The sequence below is a fragment of the Sus scrofa genome, chromosome 15, assembly GCF_054392235.1.
Source record: "Sus scrofa isolate SSC_HxYL_T2T_F1_AM1 chromosome 15, Sscrofa_HxYL_maternal_Yorkshire_Landrace_v2.0, whole genome shotgun sequence".
NCBI classification, from domain to species: domain Eukaryota; kingdom Metazoa; phylum Chordata; class Mammalia; order Artiodactyla; family Suidae; genus Sus; species Sus scrofa.
The window spans coordinates 45,734,945-45,752,518 of record NC_139397.1 but is presented as its reverse complement, the minus strand read 5'-3'; the positions used below and the strand labels follow the sequence as shown (position 1 = coordinate 45,752,518).

Here is a 17,574-nt window from a genome sequence, read left to right as displayed (position 1 = left end):
AGTTGTTTCCATGTCGTGGTTATTGTGAATAGTGTTGCTACAGTGTTGGAAACTTGGGGTGCGTGTATCTTTTCAAATTATGGATTTCTCCAGATATACCCAAGAGTTGGATTGCTGGATCATATGAGGACTTCATTCATACTCTTTTATTGTATGTACATACCACATTTTCTTTATCCATTCATCAGTTGACAGACACTTGGGTTAAATCCACCTGTTGTCTATTGTTACTAGTGCTGCTAAAACCTTTCCTGTGCAAGTCTTTGTTTGACTATTTGCAAAGGATTTTTTTTTTTCTGGCCATACTCATAGCATGTGGAATAGGGATCAAACCTATGCCAGAGCAGTGACCCAAGCCACAGCAATAACAATGCCAGATCCTTAACCTGCTGAGCCACCAGGGAACTCCAGGGTTCTTTTCTCTTTTTTTCTTTTTCTTATTTTTTTCCCTTTTTTTAGGGCTGCATCTGCAGCAAATGGAAGTTCCCGGGGTAGGGGTCGAATTGGAGCTGAAGCTTCAGACTTTCACAATAGCTACAGCAATGCCAGGTCTGAGCTGCATCTTCAGCCTATGCCACAGCTTGAGGCAATGCTGGATCCTTAACCCACCGAGTGAGGTCAGGGATTGAACCTGAATCCTCATGGACACTATTAACCCCCTGAGCCACAAGAGAAACTCCTAAGGATTCTTTTCTTAATGTCACATCCCTCCCTGCCCTTCTAAGAGAGAAAGCAAAGAAGATAAGTGAAAGAAGGGAACAGAAATAAAATTAACATGTAAATATCAAATTAATAATATTTACGGTCTTGACTAATACAAATAATTAATTTAAATTAATAATATTTAAGAAACACCAGGAGCTCCCATTGTGGCTCAGCATAATAACCTGACTAGTATCCATGAGGACTCAGGTTCGATCCCTGGCCTCACTTAGTGGGTTAAGGATCTAGCATTGCTGTGAGCTGTGGTGTAGGTCACAGACTTGGCTTGGATCCCATGTTGCTGAGGCTGTACCGCAGGCCTCAGCTGCAGCTCAGATTTGCTCCCTAGCCTGGGAACTTCCATATGCCTCCACTGCAGTCCTAAAAAGACAATAAATAAATAAAAATAAATAAATAAATAAGAAACACTTGTATTTAACATACTCTATCTCATATATCTTTGTAATTTTTTTAATAATGATTTTTATTTTTTCCATTATAGCTGACTTACACTGTTCTGTTGATTTTCTACTGCACAGCAAGATGACCCAGTCACACATACATTCTTACTCTATCTCATATATCTTTGTAATTCTGATGCAGACTTTGTCACTTCCATTTTTAGACCAGGAAACTGAGGCTCAGAAGGTTAAATAATTTGTCCACGTTCACACAGCCAGTGAGTGTCAGCCAGCATTGACCCCCACACTGCCTTTCTGATTGCCTCACCCATCAAACTGGCAGTGGAGGTGAGAGAATGAATGAGAAGTGCATTGCCTTGACAAGTAATTTTCACCAAATGCTTACCTTGATGAAGTCATCATGCAGAAGAAGCTAATGTTTCAAAAATACTGGCTGTAACCACAAACTCTGAGAACCAAAGAATGGTGACAATGCGGTTTTCTGGGTGTGTGTAGACTAATCACCAAGACCATTCCAGACCCTTCCCCTTAGCTCATTCTCTGAATGGGTCCAGCCCCTCCATCCCCATCCTGCCCATGGCACAAGCTTCCCCTGACCCGATGGAACTGGACACAAGCCATGTTCAAGTGTGGATGCAGGTGGGCCACGTACCTGGGGCTGGCTGCTCCATGCCCAGGTTTCCCGTCCTCTCTTTGGACAGTTCCTGCAGGCACTGCTCCCGTTCCTCCCGCAGCACCTGGAGCACATCACACAGTCGAGGAAGGGCTCCGACCTGCAAGACCAAAACAAAGAATGCTCACCACTGCCACTGAGCTGATTCTACCACATAAGGACTTTCCACGAGCAGGAATGGGGCTAGGTGATGGAGGCTCAAAATGAGGGAGGCCCACTAGTGAATAAAAGAGAAAAGAAGCAGACTCACAGATATAGAGAACAAATGGGTGGGGGAACATAGGGGCAAGGGAATAAGAGGTACAAACTTTTAGAGATAAAATAATTTACAAGGATATATTGTACAATGTGGGGAACATAGCCAACATTATACAGGAGCTGTAAATGGAGTATAACATTTAAAAACTATGAATCGCTGTATTGTACACCTATGACCAATACAATATTGTACAGCAACTATATTTCAATTAAAGACTTAAATACATAAAAATTTTAAAAAGAATGAGTGAAGCATAATGTAAACCATAGATTTGAATGTATCAATATTAGCTCATCAATTGTGACAAATGTACACATTAATGCACAACATTACTAATAAAAGACACTGGGAGTTCCCTGGTGGCTCAGTGGGTTAAGGATCCAGCTTTGTCACTGCTGTGGTTCCAGTCACTGCTATGACTTGGGCTTGATCCCTGGCCCTGGAACTTCTGCATACTGCAGGTGCATCCCTCCAAAAAAAGGAGACACTGGAGAGAGGGGTTGAGGGGGCATATGATAATTCTTTATACTTTGTGCACAGTTTTTCTGTAAACCTAAATCCCCTCAACAACATAAATTCTAGTTGTTAAAGAAAAGCAAGTGGGGGAGTTTCCATTGTGGCTCAGTGGGTTAGGAACCCAACTGGTATCTATGAGGATGCCGGTTCGATCCCTTGTCTTGCTCAGTGGGTTAAGGATTGGGCATTGCCCTGAGCTGCAGCAAAGTTCACAGACGTGGCTCAGATCTGGCATTGCTGTGACATAGGCCAGCAGCTGCAGCTCCTATTCAAGCTCTAGCCTGGGAACTTCCATATGCTGCAGGTGTAGCCCTAAAAAGAAAAAAAAAGCGAGTGGGAGAAATCAGTTCACCTGATTTAAAGACTTGCTATATCCGTACAGTAATCAAAACAGCATGGCATTGGTGTTAGAGAAACTGAACATCCACAGATAACAAAATGGACCTTGAACTAAGATTCATACCTTATACAAAAATTACGTCAAAATAATCATGGACTTGAGTGCAAAACATTAAACTAAAACATTTATAAAAAAGCATAGGAGAAAATCTTCAAGGTGGAGAGCTAGGCAAAGATTTCTTACACTTGACACCAAAAGCACAACCCATAAAAAGAAAAATTGGTAGGTGTTCCCACTGTGGCTCAGCAGAAATGAACCTGACTAGCATCCACAAGGACACAGCTTCGATCCCTGGCCTCTCTCAGTGGGTTAAGGATCTGGTGTTGCTGTGAGTCGTGTTGTAGGTTGCAGACGCAGCTCAGATCTAGTGTTGCTGTGGCTGTAGTGTAGGCCAGTGGCTGAAGTTCCAGTTCAACCCCTAGCCTGAGGACCTCCACATGCCATGGGTGGCCCTAAAAAGACCCCCTCCCAAAAAAAAAGAAAAGAAAAATTGATACATCGGACTTCATCAAAATAACAAACTTTTGCTCCACAAGAAACCATGTGAAGAGGATGAAAAGACAAGCTACAGATCAAGGTAAAATATCTGCAATCCATATATTATCAATCCACAAATTAGAACTAATATCTAGAATATAAAGAGCATCTAAAAACTCAATAGTAAACATATAAAAAATCTAGAACATAAGAAAAATGTATGAAGAGACATTTCACAGCAGAAGATATATAGATGGCAAATAAGCACATGAAAAGATGTTCAGCATTATTAGCTATTAGGTAAACGCAAACTGAAATCATTGTGTGCTCTCACTACATGTTTATCAGAATATCTAAAATAAAGATGACTACAAATGCTGGCAAGATTATGGCAAAACTAGGTCACACACGCATTGCTGAGGGAATTGTAAAAAGAGACAACTACTCCGGAAAACAGTTGACAGTGTTTTAAGGCAAGCTAAACATGCAACTATGGTATGACTGAGCCACAGCACTCTTGGGCATTTATCCCAGAGAAGTAAAAACATATTCACAAAAAAACCCTGCACACTACTATTTATAGCAGCTTTATTCCTAACAAACTCAAACAGAAACAATCCAGATGTCTTTCAACGGATGAATTGTTAAACAAATGATGGTACATCCATACTATGGAATTCTACTCAGTGATAAAAAGAAACAAAGAACTGAATCACACACCAACCTATATGAATCTCCAGAGAGGTATGCTGAATGAAAAAACCCAATCCCAAAGCGTTACGAACTGTATGATTCCATTTATATAACATCTTTGAAATAGCAGAGTTATAAAAAAGGAGTACAAATGGTTGTCAGGAGGTAAGGAAGGGTGGGAAGAGAGTGGATGTGACTGTAACAGGACCCTATGAACGAGCCTTAATCAATTTTTCACTCTATAATTCACTTTCCTTTTTTCTTTTTTTTTTTTGGCTTTTTGGGGCCACACCTGAGGCATATGGAGGTTCCCAGGCTAGGGGTCGAATTGGAGCTGCAGCTGCTGGCCTACACCACAGCCATAGCACCTCGGAATCTGAGCCATGTCTGCTACCAACACCACAGCTCATGACAACACTGAATCATTAACCCACTGAGCGAGGCCAGGGATCAAACCCACATCCTCATGGATACTAGTCGGGTTTGCAACTGCTGAGCCACAAGAGAAACTCCCACATTTCTCTTTCTTAAGTTGTAGAAAATATACATAACATAAAAATCTGCTATCATAACTATGTTTAAGTGTACAATTCAGTGGTATCAAGTACATTTACAAAGTTGTACAATCACCCCTACCCATTTCCAGAACTTTTTCTTTTTTTTTCTTTTTTTTTTTTTTTTGCTGTTGTTGTTGTTGTTGCTATTTCTTGGGCCGCTCCCGCGGCATATGGAGGTTCCCAGGCTAGGGGTTGAATCGGAGCTGTAGCCACCGGCCTACGCCAGAGCCACAGCAACGCGGGATCCGAGCTGTGTCTGCAACCTACACCACAGCTCACGGCAACGCCAGATCATTAACCCACTGAGCAAGGGCAGGGACCGAACCCGCAACCTCATGGTTCCTAGTCGGATTCGTTAATCACTGCGCCACGACGGGAACTCCCTCCAGAACTTTTTCAATGGCCCAACAGAAACTCTGTAATGAAATTATACAATCAAACAATAACTATCCATTACCTCTTCCTCTAGCCTCTGATAACCTCTATTCTAATTTCTGACTCTATGGATTTGTCTATTCTAGATACTCCATATAAGTGGAATCATACAATATTTGTTCTTTTGTGACTGGATCATTTCATGTCCATGTTATAGCATCTATAAGAATTTCAGTCCTCTTTAAGGATGAATAATATTCCACTGTATAGATAGACCACCCTGTGTTCATCTGTTTACCAGCTGGGTTGTTTCCACCTCTTAGCTATTGTGAATTACACAGCCATTGATGTGGGGGTACAAATATCTCTTCAAGACCCTGCTTTTGATTCTTTTGATTATATACCAAGAAGTGAAATGGCTGGGTCATATAATACCAAATTTACTTTTTTAAGGAATCACCATACTGGTTTCCATAGCAGCTGTATCACTTTACAACCCCACCAGCAAAGAACAGGGTTCTAATTTCTCTATATCCTCATCAATCCTTGTAATTCTTCTGTTTCAATACTACCCATTTTAATGGGTGTGAAGTGGATCATCCCACCTCCCTCAATCCTTCCATTTAATAAACTAAGATAATCTCGTGTAGAGGAATGCAAACTGCAGAAACACGTGGTGTCCACTGATGTCCATGTGACAGCAACAGTATTCCGAAAGGACTGAGTCCATGGCTTCCAGGCAGTGGCCAGCAGTGAAGGAGTGGGGCCTGAGAGGTTCCTGGGAGTAGCTGGCAAGATCCTGCATTCAATGGAGCCTCGGAAAGAGAATGAATGGGAAAAAGCCCCCTTATTACGTAAGTTTCCTTAGAGAAGGAGAGGAGAGGCTGATATTTAGAAGTCAAATGCATGTATGTTTACACATATGTTTCTATATAATTATTCAATTTAAAAGTATTAAATATAATTTTACTTAAAATTCACAGGAGAAACAGGTGAAGGTGAAAGTATTGTTAAAATTTATATTAACATTTCCTCAGAACAAGAGCTATTAATCCTGAAAAGCTCTCTTTAAACAGTTTTTAAAAATCAAGTTTATTTAAATCCTTTTTTCCTTTTACTTGTAGTAGTACTAAAGTGTCTATGATGAAAAATAGCAGTTCCCTTGCCTAACCATTTCCTGCTCTCCAGAGAAAACCACTTTCAATTTTTTTAGCTATTTATTTTCATTTTTATATCCATATTTTAAAATTATACTCTTATACTGTTATTTCTTGGTTTACCAATTTGGGACATTCTCCAAAACTCTCTATTATGGAAGAGAAAGATTTAGATGCTTTTAAACTTCCCGACACATCCTTCTCCTGATTTAATTTTTAGTTAAATGAATGGCCTGCATTTATAATGACTTCTTTTGACTATGAAATACTGGTCCCTGCTGAGTCCAGTCATGTAAAATGATTATGTCTCTTCTTGTACATTTTGTTTTTCCTGTGGTCAATAATTACTTTGTTTTTTTCATTGGATTAGTTCTTTTATGTACATACGGTTAATTTTTCCAAGTGCTCCACCAGTTCTGTTCAACATCTATCAAGAGTTCTGTTTGTTTTACCTCTGCAGACCTCTCCCCAGCAAAAATCCTTCCTCTTGTCAACCTGGGCCTGATGCCTGGCTGTGGGTTTTGGGGTCCTCTCCCCGGCTCTCCTGGCTAGCATTCCATTTCCTATTCCTTGACTATTTTCTTGCTTTACTCCCTGGTATTACAGAAGCACATTCTCTAGTAACTTCCTAAGAAAGCATCCGCAGGAGGTAAATTTTTGAATCTTCGCAGGAGTGAAAGAGCTCTTATTAACTTGATTAATTATCAAACTAAAAACTGGGGCAGAGAATTCCAGGTTGAAAATATTTTTTCTTCCAAACTCAAAGGCACTTCTCTTCTCTTTCTGCATTGTTGAAATGCAAATCAAAACTACAATGAAGCACCACCTCACACGGGTCAGAATGGCCATCATTACTGTCTACAAATAACAAATGCTGGAGAGGGTACGGAGAAAAGGGAACCCTCCTACACTGTTGATGGGAGAGTAAATTGTTACGATGGAAAACTGTACAGAGTTTCTCCAGAAAACTAAATACAAAACTACCATATGCAGCAATCCCACTTCTAGGCATATACCGGGACACAACTTTTTTTTTTCTTTTTTGGTCCTTTTAGGGATGCACATGTGGCATATGGAAATTCCCAGCCTAGGGGTCAAATCAGAGCTGCAGCTGCTGGCCTAAACCATAGCCACAGAAATGCCAGATCCCAGCCACGTCTGAGACCTACGCCACAGCTCACAGCATTTAAGCATGTAAGCTTGGAAGCTATGGGGCAGCTATACTCTATCCTTCACAAAGCAACAGAAAAGTCCAGTCTGTAGAGAGTGAATAAAGAAACAGACCACAGATAGCAAGAAAGAGTTCTGCGGAGCTCTCTGGTACAGCAGATTAAGGATCCAGTGTGGTCACTGCAGTGGCTCTGGTTCCATCCCTGGCCTGGGAACTTCCACATGCTTCAGTTGCACCCAAAGGGGGAAAAAAAGAGAGAGGGAGTTCAGTTAGCTATTTTAGAGTTTAATTTTGGACATTTAAATCTGAAAAGGTGAAATCTGGGAGGTGCTATAATGAAAACCTATTGAATTTTGAAGAAAGTGAAGAAACTCAATATCACTTTGCTCATCACACTTTACAATTATTTGTCTGCCACCTTGAGACTGGAAAGAAATAGTTTCCATGGAAAAAAAAGAGAAATAATACTAGTCTAGTTTACACAAGGAGAACTAAAAAGAAGGAACTCTATCACACGTTCAAAACACAATTATATATCATCAGACATTTACTGGGCACCTAGGCCGGCCAGCAATCTACTCATCACTGAGAACACGAAGGTGAAGGAACAGGGTTCCTGTTCTTGAAGCTCATGGGTCTCCAAGGAGTCCAGAGAGGCCAGTGGCTGGAGTACACGGTGAAGGCAGCAGCCAGATCGTGATGGACCAAAAGCAGCAGCAGGGAACCCGCAGGAGGTGGCTCTACCATTTAGGCCAGAAATCATTTCCAAAGCAGGAACATCCAACACCCCATAAGGCAGGGGGCCCAGATGTGACAGTGAGCAGGCAGATTCTGCGGGAGCAGGTTATGGATTAAGGTAGGGGGTGAGGGCAAAGGACAGCATGGCTTCCAAGAGTCTGGTTTGGATGCCTCGGTAGCTCCAAGAACAGGGAAAACAAGGAAAAGAAATGGAAGCTTTGGTGTTTGGGTAAGATAAGTTTAGTTAACAAAAGCCAGGTTCCTGGTATGGTAGGAAGACAGAAAAGGAATCTCACACGGTCAAACAGAGCAGAGTGAGGAAAGGCAGCGCCAGACTCAGCTGGGAAGGTGGATCCTTACAGCCTGGGGAGACGTAACGAGAGCGGAAACCTTGAGAGGGAAGAAACCACACGAGAGGAGAAACCACGCGAGAGGAGAAACCACGCGAGAGGAGGGACTACTGCGAAGGGAGGGACCTAGTGAGCAGCAGCGTAGGGACCGGAAGCTTGAGAAAGATAGGCGCCAAGGGAGGGGGGAGTGGGAAGGACCGTGTCTCGGCGCTGAATACCTCCAGGGTCCCACGGGTCCCCTGTCCACTTTGCCCAGGACAGTGTGTGTGCCCACTGCCCTGATGTCATTCCTCCTAACGTTGAGCCTCCCTCATAAGTCATGTGGTCCCCTGGATAGAGCAAAGCCAAACGTCTAGTGAAAGTGGCAAAACACCAGGCCCTGGGGAGACTGATGTCAGTGCATGGTGGGTGGGAACCAGGTGGCAGCAGGCTGAGAAATGGGTGGCAGTGGAAGCAGTGATCGTGGATGCCTCTTCCAAGACACTGGTCATGAGGGTGCAGGGGTGGAACCGTGGCCCAAAGGCCCGGAGCTCGGGGGAGGCGGGGCTTTGTCACAGGGCTAGACAGGCTTAGGTGACCAGCTGATGAAAAAAGTCAGTCAAGATGAAGGCAAAAATCACTGATCATGGTGGGGTTTGGGGTTGGGACCACAGGTGTAGCAACTGGTGGTGGACCAGAGTAAAGCCTCTTCCACTGGGGTGCTGTTGTGGATAAACGTCTGTGTTCCTCAAAGTCCTTGAAACCCTAACCCCAGATGTGGCTCTCTTTGGAGATGGGACCCATAAAGAGGTAATTTAGGATAAATGAGGTCATAAGAGTGGGGTCCTGGTGCCTTTCCCTCCCCCACCCCTTTCCCTTCTCTACCATCCAACCCCCCTACCCCCAACCCTTCCACCAGCTAAGGCCATGTGAGAGCAAGGCAGCCATCTGCAAGCCAGGAAAGGGAGGTCTCACCAGAACCTAACCCTGCTGGCCTTTGATCTGCTACTTCCAGCCTCTAGAACTGTTAGAAAATAAGTGTCATGGAGTTTCTGTTGAGGCTCAGCTGTAAGGAGCCCACCTGGTATCTATGAAGTTGCAGGTTTGATCCCTGGCTTCATTCAGTGGGTTAAGGATCCAATGTTGCCATGAGCTGTGGTGTAGGTCGAAGACATGGCTTGGATCTGGTGTTGCTGGGGTTGTGATGTATGTAGCTGGCAGCTGCAGCTCCAATTGATTCCTAGCCTAGGAACCTCCATATGGTGTGGGTGTGGCCCTAAATTTAAAAATCAAAGATAGAAAGAAAATAAGTGTCTGCTGTTTAAGGCCCCTGGTCTATGGTATCATGTTACAGCAGTCCAGGGGAAGGAAGGGAAGGAAGGAGGAAGGAAATAGGGGGGTACAATATATAGACACATCTGTAAGAGAAGATGTTGCTCAGAAGTTCATTCCTTGACTCGCAGGAAATAGGAGGTCAACTGGTCTGTTGCACATGAAAGAGGAGGTACTAAGGTCAGAAATTTAGAGGACATCAGGGGGAGCCTCTGAGAGCTAAGGTGGAGGGAACTGATGTCAGGCAGCTGGGGATTCTGGAGAAGACTGGAAAACTCAGGGACCCTGGCAGCATGATGGGCCACGGCAGCAGGACCTGACCTGTCAGGGGTGTTGATTCCCCACATGCCCGGAGGATTCTGTCAGACACAGAATTGTGAAGCTGGGTGGGTCCCAGGATATCCCTATTTTCTTATGCCCTCCCAACTGCTGGGCAGGCCTCTGTTTGTAATGTAAGCAAGTAGATAGGATCTGTGTGTTGTGGGCCACAGGTTGTTCCACAGCCCAAATGAAGGTCAGTAGTGAGCAGCCTTGGCTCACTAAGGGCAGGGATGTGGGGGCCAAATCAGGAGCTGCTCTAAACCTGGTTTTTAGGTCTGAGCTTTCAACAAGAGAGTTGTGCTCTCCTTGGTATGGGGAGGGGCGGGGATGGCAGGTAGGGATCCTGGGAATGGGGCCGAAGGAGGGGAGCTTTAAGGAAACTCCTGAAGGAGGTGCCAAAGCCACAAGGGCTCCCCTAAACAGTATGGGAAGAGGACCTCCTGTTTGTTTGATTCCATGACCCCAAGCTCATCTCTGGCCCTCTCCATAAAACGCTCTGTATAATTTCAATATTTGTTTTATAAAGTGATTAGATTAAACTGAAATTACTGTCATTTTGCGGTTTGGGAGAGAATTTTATGACAGCCCCTTGGGCACCAGAAGCCAGAGCAGGCCTCTGCCTCTGGGAGCAGGTGCATGTACTGGGTAGGAACACCTGGGTTTGAGATCTCCCGCCACTGTGTCTAGCTAGCTGGGTAACCTTGACAAACGGCTTCACCTCTCTGAGCCTTAGTTTCTTCATCTGCACAATAAAGGTGACTGCTGATGTGAGACAGAAATCAGGCAGTGCTGGGAAGGACTCAGCTGAGGATCTGGTGTGAAATAAGTGTTCAGTAAGAGAAGCCTTTCCCATCATCATCATCATCATCTTCATCTTCATCATCAGTCACATTAATTTTAGGGAGAGTAAAAAACGTAAACAGAAATCCACAAATACTTCCTCAGAAAATTGAAAGTGACTGTTGAGGGATACAAAAATACCAGCAACTTTCCCCTAAGGCGTATCAGTGGCCAGCCCCCCTCAGGTGATCTTTGCAGGCTTCTGAGAACTCTGCTCACCAAGCTGCCACAGAGCTTGTCAGCCTCTGGACCCAGAGGCACCCTGAGAGGAGCAGGGACCACCACGGGCTGGAAGATTCTATGTGTCGGACCCCATCCTTGGAGTTTGTGTGTTTCTGAGCCATCAACAGAAAAGGAGTGGGATGGAGAGGGGAGAGTGAAAAGGGAGCGGGGGCAAAGACCAATGAACCCAGGCCCTGGGGAAGTCACCTTGTCTGGATATGGGTTTTCATCGGGTGCACCTGTTTCTGTCCTCTGACTCAGACACCCTGCCACCAACACCCCCTACCCTGAATCCAACATCCAGTGAACACCTGGTATGAATCCTGTTCATGCATTTACCCTGAAACATAACAACCTTTAAGGCAATGGTTCTCAACTGGGGCAGTTTTGCCCTCCCTGCTCCCAGAGGGCATTTGGCAATGTCTGGAGACACTTCCTGTTGGCACAGCTTGAAGAGATACTAATGGCTTCTGGTAGGTAGAATCCAGGGATTCTGTGGGTAGCATTCAATGCACAGGACAGCCCCCCAGCAATAATTATCTGCCTACCCCTCTCTCTGCCCTGTCCCCACCGTCCCCATCCTATCATTCTCTCTCATGTCAAGGGAGGGCCTGGCTCTCTTCCTGTCACCCCTTGTGGAAAGCCTGGGATTAAGATTCAGAATTAGTGTCAAAGCTAAGAAATCCTGCTTGAAGGAAAAAGCAGCCCTGTGCCCCACTTAACCCACTAAGGTTATCGGGTTGGCAGTTTGCCAGGTGCTTTGGCTTAAAGAGCCCTACCTTGAGCGACTCCTTCTCCTTTGCTTGACACATTTTTGTACAATGTGGTAAGCAATGATTGCTTTCAGGGTGTCATTCTTCATTACTTGTTGCTATAGGAAACTGCCCCAGCTTAAGACCGTCCACTATGGGTAGCATCATCATTTCATTCATCCATTCAACCCACATGCACTCATCAAGGTCCCTCTCGCACTGACAGGCTCTAGGGATAAAGATGAACAAGGCAAAGTCTCAGAGCTCAAGATCAAAGTGAATGTACTGGAGAGGACAGATGTGCTGGTAAATAATTACAATACTGTTGCAGGTAAAAGTCCTCATGAGATACACGGAGGGGGCACAGTAAAGGGAGGTGTGGCCAGGGCTTCCAATGGAGGGCTCAGAAAACTTCCCCCTCAAGCACCATCACCTTTTAGTCCACGTGTAAGGGAGCTTCCTGACGTGCCCTATATGGGAAGGTGACAGTGGTAGTGGGGGTGGGGGGAGTAGTAATAAGCGATTTGGACTTATCAACCTCCCCTCATTAGGAAGATGCCTATGATTTCCCTCAAGAGCAAGCCCCAAATGAATAAAGAATTACTTGAATACCCTTAAATTTCAAAATCAAATGTCTGACCACTCAGAGTCAAACAGAATAAAAGTAGGGTTTTATAGGCTGGGAGATACTCCAGCTGAAGTAGGTCAGTTCCATTCCTATTTATTGAAGGAGTTCTCTACCAAGTGTGACCCTCAGGTCTGGATAAGCCCATAAAATAACCAGAGAACCAAGATGTACCCACAGGGAACCATGTAGCACAAAGCAGTATAGGAGTGGATGAAAATGATGTGTAATGACAAGGGACATCATGGACGTCATGGATGGAGCCCTAGGGGGCTAGGCGTCGCGAGATCTGGAGTCCAGTCCCAGCGCTACCACAAACCTGCTGATGTGAAGCAGGCCCCCACTTTCTGTGGGTTTCAGTTTGCTCCCCTGTAAAAAGAGGAAATTGGACCAGGGTGTGATGAAGGCACATGGAAGCCTTGAACCCAGTGAAGCCTCTCTTTTCCCCCTCTGTTTATTCCGGATAACACAGAGGTCCTCTTGAGATTAAAATGTAGGTTGAACCTCAGTCCTGAAGCCCAGCCACCTGTTGATTTCTTCTGACAGCAGAAGTTACTGGAAATACTTTAAAAGGAGGCTGGGCGTGGGCGTGGGGTGTCACGAAGAGGAGCTGCTGCCTCCCATTGGGCACTGAATAACAGCACACCTCCTGGCTGCATTTGGTTTTGAACTCACTCAGTGTCTCAGGTGGCACTTCCCCAAATTGAGAGCTCAGAGGAATGAGTGGGTGCTGTTGCCCTAGCACTTTCCAACGCCAGCACCAAGGATAAGAGGCTCCAAGGTTACAAGAGAGCTGGGAACAAGAGCCTCAACCCCCACTCTGGAAGGTCTTGGGCCCCTCCTGAGGGTCAATGCTCCCATCAGCTCAGGAAGCAGGTTTTTCTTTTTCTTCCTTTTAAAAATTTTTATTTATTTATTTATTTATTTTTGGCTGCCCCACCTGGCCAGGGATCAGATCCGAGGGGCAGTGGAGGGGCAGTGGAGAACTAAGTTGCAGCTACGGCAACTCCGGATCCTTAACCCACTGCGTCCAGGCAGGGATCCGATGCATCCCAGCGATCCCAAGAGGGTGCCGATCCTGTTGTGCCACAGCGGGAACTCCAAGCAGATTTTTCTTATAATCAAGGAGGACAGGAAAGATAAGGTCATTGGACACCAGGGAGGACTTGCCCAGGACAGAGATAAGACTCAGAATTGGGTTACCAAGCGTTTTCCCTGGGGAGTTTCTTGGAAGCCTAGTTTGGAAGGTGGGTGGAAATGAGTTGTTCTGGAATCTGCACGCCCACAGCCCACCCCAAGAACCCCTCCGCATTGCTTCCATCAGGCCTGTCTGCCTCTCTCAGTCAGGAATCCCCCAGGGAGAGGACCAGGATTCCCCAGAGTTTCTGAGGGAGAGAAAAAACAAGCCACCCACTCTGCTGCCTTCTCTTTTCTCTTCCAGCTCCTCCTAGGATCTGGTTTGCGGAGACCAGCCGCTCCCAGGAGTCCCCAGACATACAGACATTGGGGAGCCAAACCCACAGGAGAAAGGAGGCAGGGAGCGCCAAGCAGTCCCATCACAGACCCGGCAGCTGCAGTCAGAGCTTTCGGACGTTTTCCCATCCTCAGCTGGGCAGCGTGTGTGAAAATGTCAAGGCTTTGGGGGCAGACGGATTGGGTTCCAATTGTCTTTTCTTGGGCCAAGATATTTGGTCTTTCCAAGTGTCCGTTTCCTTGTCAGTAAAGTGAGGGTGATAATATCAACCTTGAAAGGCGATGATAAGGTTTCAATGAGATAATGCAGGCAAAGTGCCCAGCACACAAAAGGCATGGCCAGGGGCAGCTCCAGAATTGCTCTCTAGGAGGGGGTCGGGGGCGCAGCTTGGAGGAAGGGGTGGGTGGAGGGCAAGGGGGTTTATCTTAGGACCACCTTCTCCTGGGCACACGCTGTTTTTATTTTGGAGGAAGCGGCCTCTGGAGAGGAGGGGATCGTTGTTGGTGGGGACGGATGCAGAGGAAGGGTTCCCGCTCCTCAGCAGAGGATCCTGGGGGTCTCCGTTCACCCCCCATCCCGCATGGGGCCGGCGGCGACGTGCGTACTCACCGTGTGCGCAGCGCAGGTGAGCAGCAGCAGCGGCGACAGGCGGAGGCGCATGGTGCCCCGTGCGCTCCCTCGGCGCCCGGACGGCCGCCAGCCCGCTCGCATAGCCAGTTCTGGGGCTTAGCGTCCCCCGCAGGCGCTCGGACCCGGGCCGGGCGCTGCGCCCTGAAAAGCCATGACTGGGGCACTCCACCCCACCCCCGGACCGCGCTTCCTCCCACGAGGCGGCCGCACGCGCTATGCCGCCGGGCCGGGTTGATAAGTACGCGCGACGCAGCCGGCGCTCCTCCACCTAGTTGGGACTGGCTGGGGGCCGGCGCGGAGGCCGGCGGGGGAGCAGGGCGGGAGGGCTCAGGCGGGGAGCTGGTTCCCGCAGGCTTGGCAGTGGGGGGAGGAGACCGGGAGCGAGCACGCGGGCTCGGCCTTGCAGCTGCCACACCCCCTCGGACTGAAAGAGCTCGCTCCTAAGGGCTGGGTCAGTCCCGCCACCGCTTTGCTGCATGCGACGCGCGACGAAGGCCACCTTTTTGAGCCTCAGTGTTCTCTGGAACAACACATCTGATGATACCCGCCTTCGGGACGTAGGGAGGTTGTGTTAGTGTCCTGTGATGTAGAGGAGTGCTCAGGAAAGCCCTGTAGCATCCATTCTGCCCATCAGCTATTCCATTTCGAATTTTCACTTCATATTTCTTTCCCATTAGCTACACATGCTCATTCCAGAAAGTTTTATTTACACCCGTGAGCTCCATCACACTGAGAAGGCTTTGATGATCAAATGAGACCAAGAACCACCAACTGGCCCCAGGCGTTGGGAGCTGGGCTAAAGATGAACCCCCGGAAGCTTTGTGGTTCCGGGAGGTCATTTAAGCAACAGGGAGATAGCTCAGTATTGTTCATCCTGAGTCTGAGTGCTCAGAAGTCCTGGAGGTTGGCTTTTGGCCCCTCGGTGTTAGACCCGTTTTTTTCCTTTCTCAGCCCTGATGCCTCTTCCATATCCTCCTTCATCTTTCCGTCTCTCCTTCATCTTTCTCCCAGGCACTTTAAGAACATCAGCCTTTGAATTCTCTCCAAACCCCTGGGTGGTTTTATGCCTGTTAGACAGGAGGGCATTGAGGGTGGAGGAAGACCAGTGATGTCACCAGGTACATGTGACTCAGAAGGTCAGAGGGGAAAAGCCTGGATCTACACACCTCTGGCTGACCCTAACTCTGAGTGGCTAGCCTCTGGTCAGACTACTTAGCAGCTATTAAAGTAATTTACTCAGAGTTCCCGTCCTTGCCCACCAGAAACGAATCTGTCTAGGAACAATTAGGTTGCAGGTTCAATCCCTGGCCTTTCTCAGTGGATTAATGATCTGGCGTTGCTGTGAGCTGTAGTGTAGGTCCCAGAGGTGGCTCAGATCCCATGTTGCTGTGGCTGGGGCATAGGCCAGCAGCTGTAGCTCCGATTTGACCCCTAGCCTGGGAAACTCCGTATGCCTTGGGTGTGGCTCTAAAAAAAGTAACTTACTGGAGCCTTTAGCAGCCTTCCCTACTGAAGATGCTATTGCTCAAGTGAGGTGAGGTTGATAAACCATAGCAGAAATAGATGGGGGGAGGAAGTTCCCATTGTGGTGCAGCAGAAATGAATCCAACTAGTATCCGTGAGGATGCGGGTTTGATCAGTGGGTCGGGGATCCGTTGGTCGCAGACATGGCTCAGATCTGGTGTTGCTGTGGCTGTGGTGTAGGCTGGCAGCTGTAGCTCCAATTCGACCCCTAGCCTGGGAACTTCCATATGCCTCCGGTATGGTCCTAAAAAAATAGAAGGAGGATAAATGGCTTTAGTTCTCCCAGGTCCGCAGTCAACATTCAGTCCATGTCAACCTAATATGTGCATAACCACTAAGTCACTTTTAGGAACTTTTGCTGTAGAAGTACTTACCCAAAGGCCCAATGAAATATGCACAAGTTTGTTAGAAGCACTATTCGAGCAGCAGAAAGCAGGAAGGAGGTCATGTAATCTTCCTCTCTCTACCCCTCATTAACCCCCCTCCCCCACATGTGAAGGTGAGGCAAACTCTACATGATTGATGCTTTGGGGTGAGGACTGGCATGAGGTTACACACACACACACACACACACATACACACACACACTTCTTGCCTTTCACAGCACTCCCACCAGCAGAGAGCCTGTACCTAGATGGCCCTGGGCCAGGCTGCCATTGGAGGTCAAGGTTCTGACTGCCTTGATCCAGCATAGCCAGTGGCAGGAGGTGATTTATCTAATTCTGGCCCACAAGTGTAAACCACATTCTCTAAGACAAACAGCACTAATAAACCCGCTTGCCCACAAGTATACACCACATTCTCCAAGACCAGCATTATCACTAATAAAAGTGATACAGGGTCCCATCTGTGTTAATCTTGTTTCCCTGTTGGTTCAAGATTGAGACTGGAAAAAATATTATTAACTGGGTCCCCTAAATTCTGACACCCTAAATGTGCATTAGAAAGTGCGTGAGGTAAGAACTTGCCATTTTTACTGTATAGACTTTCGTGTTGCTTGAATATTTTCTATAAGCACAGTCTCTATTGCTTTTTTGATGGAAAGACATAAAAAGAAAACAAGGTAATTTGTGCTCTATATTGGACCCTTGTGATCTCCAGTGAAAAAGCAAAAGGAAATTTGTTCTGGGCAATTCAATAAAGTTCTAACCTGTGGCAAGCCATTTGTCTTTAAATAGGAGGCTGTGTCTCTCAGCGTATTTTGAGAAAAGGATCAGAAGTGCCCTGTGGGAAGCTGTAGATGCAGTTAGTGGCTTTGTAAAACCTGCCAGAGAAAACAATTTCATAATAAGGGTGGAAAGGGAAGGCTAGGAAACTAACACTTTTTTTTTTTTTTTTTTTTTTTTTTTTGCTTTTTAGGGCCGAACCCTTGGCATACGGAGGTT

General features: G+C 46.4%; 1 protein-coding gene across 8 annotated transcripts in view; it reads right to left on the bottom strand.

The window, feature by feature from the left end:
• SCTR (secretin receptor) overlaps positions 1-14,945 on the bottom strand; it is an 80,209-nt gene extending 65,264 nt beyond the window's left edge. For 7 of the 8 annotated variants that reach the window (XR_014828804.1, XR_014828805.1, XR_014828806.1 and 4 more), the window contains exons 1-2: positions 14,645-14,945; positions 1,777-1,897 (exon numbers count right to left, since the gene is read on the bottom strand). Coding sequence is in view for 3 of the 8 variants with exons in the window: in XM_021074618.2 (XP_020930277.1) it covers positions 1,777-1,897; positions 14,645-14,746 (223 nt within the window). In the remaining 5 variants the exon portion in view is untranslated. 8 annotated transcript variants of the gene reach the window in all.
• Between the last annotated feature and the right edge of the window lie 2,629 nt (positions 14,946-17,574).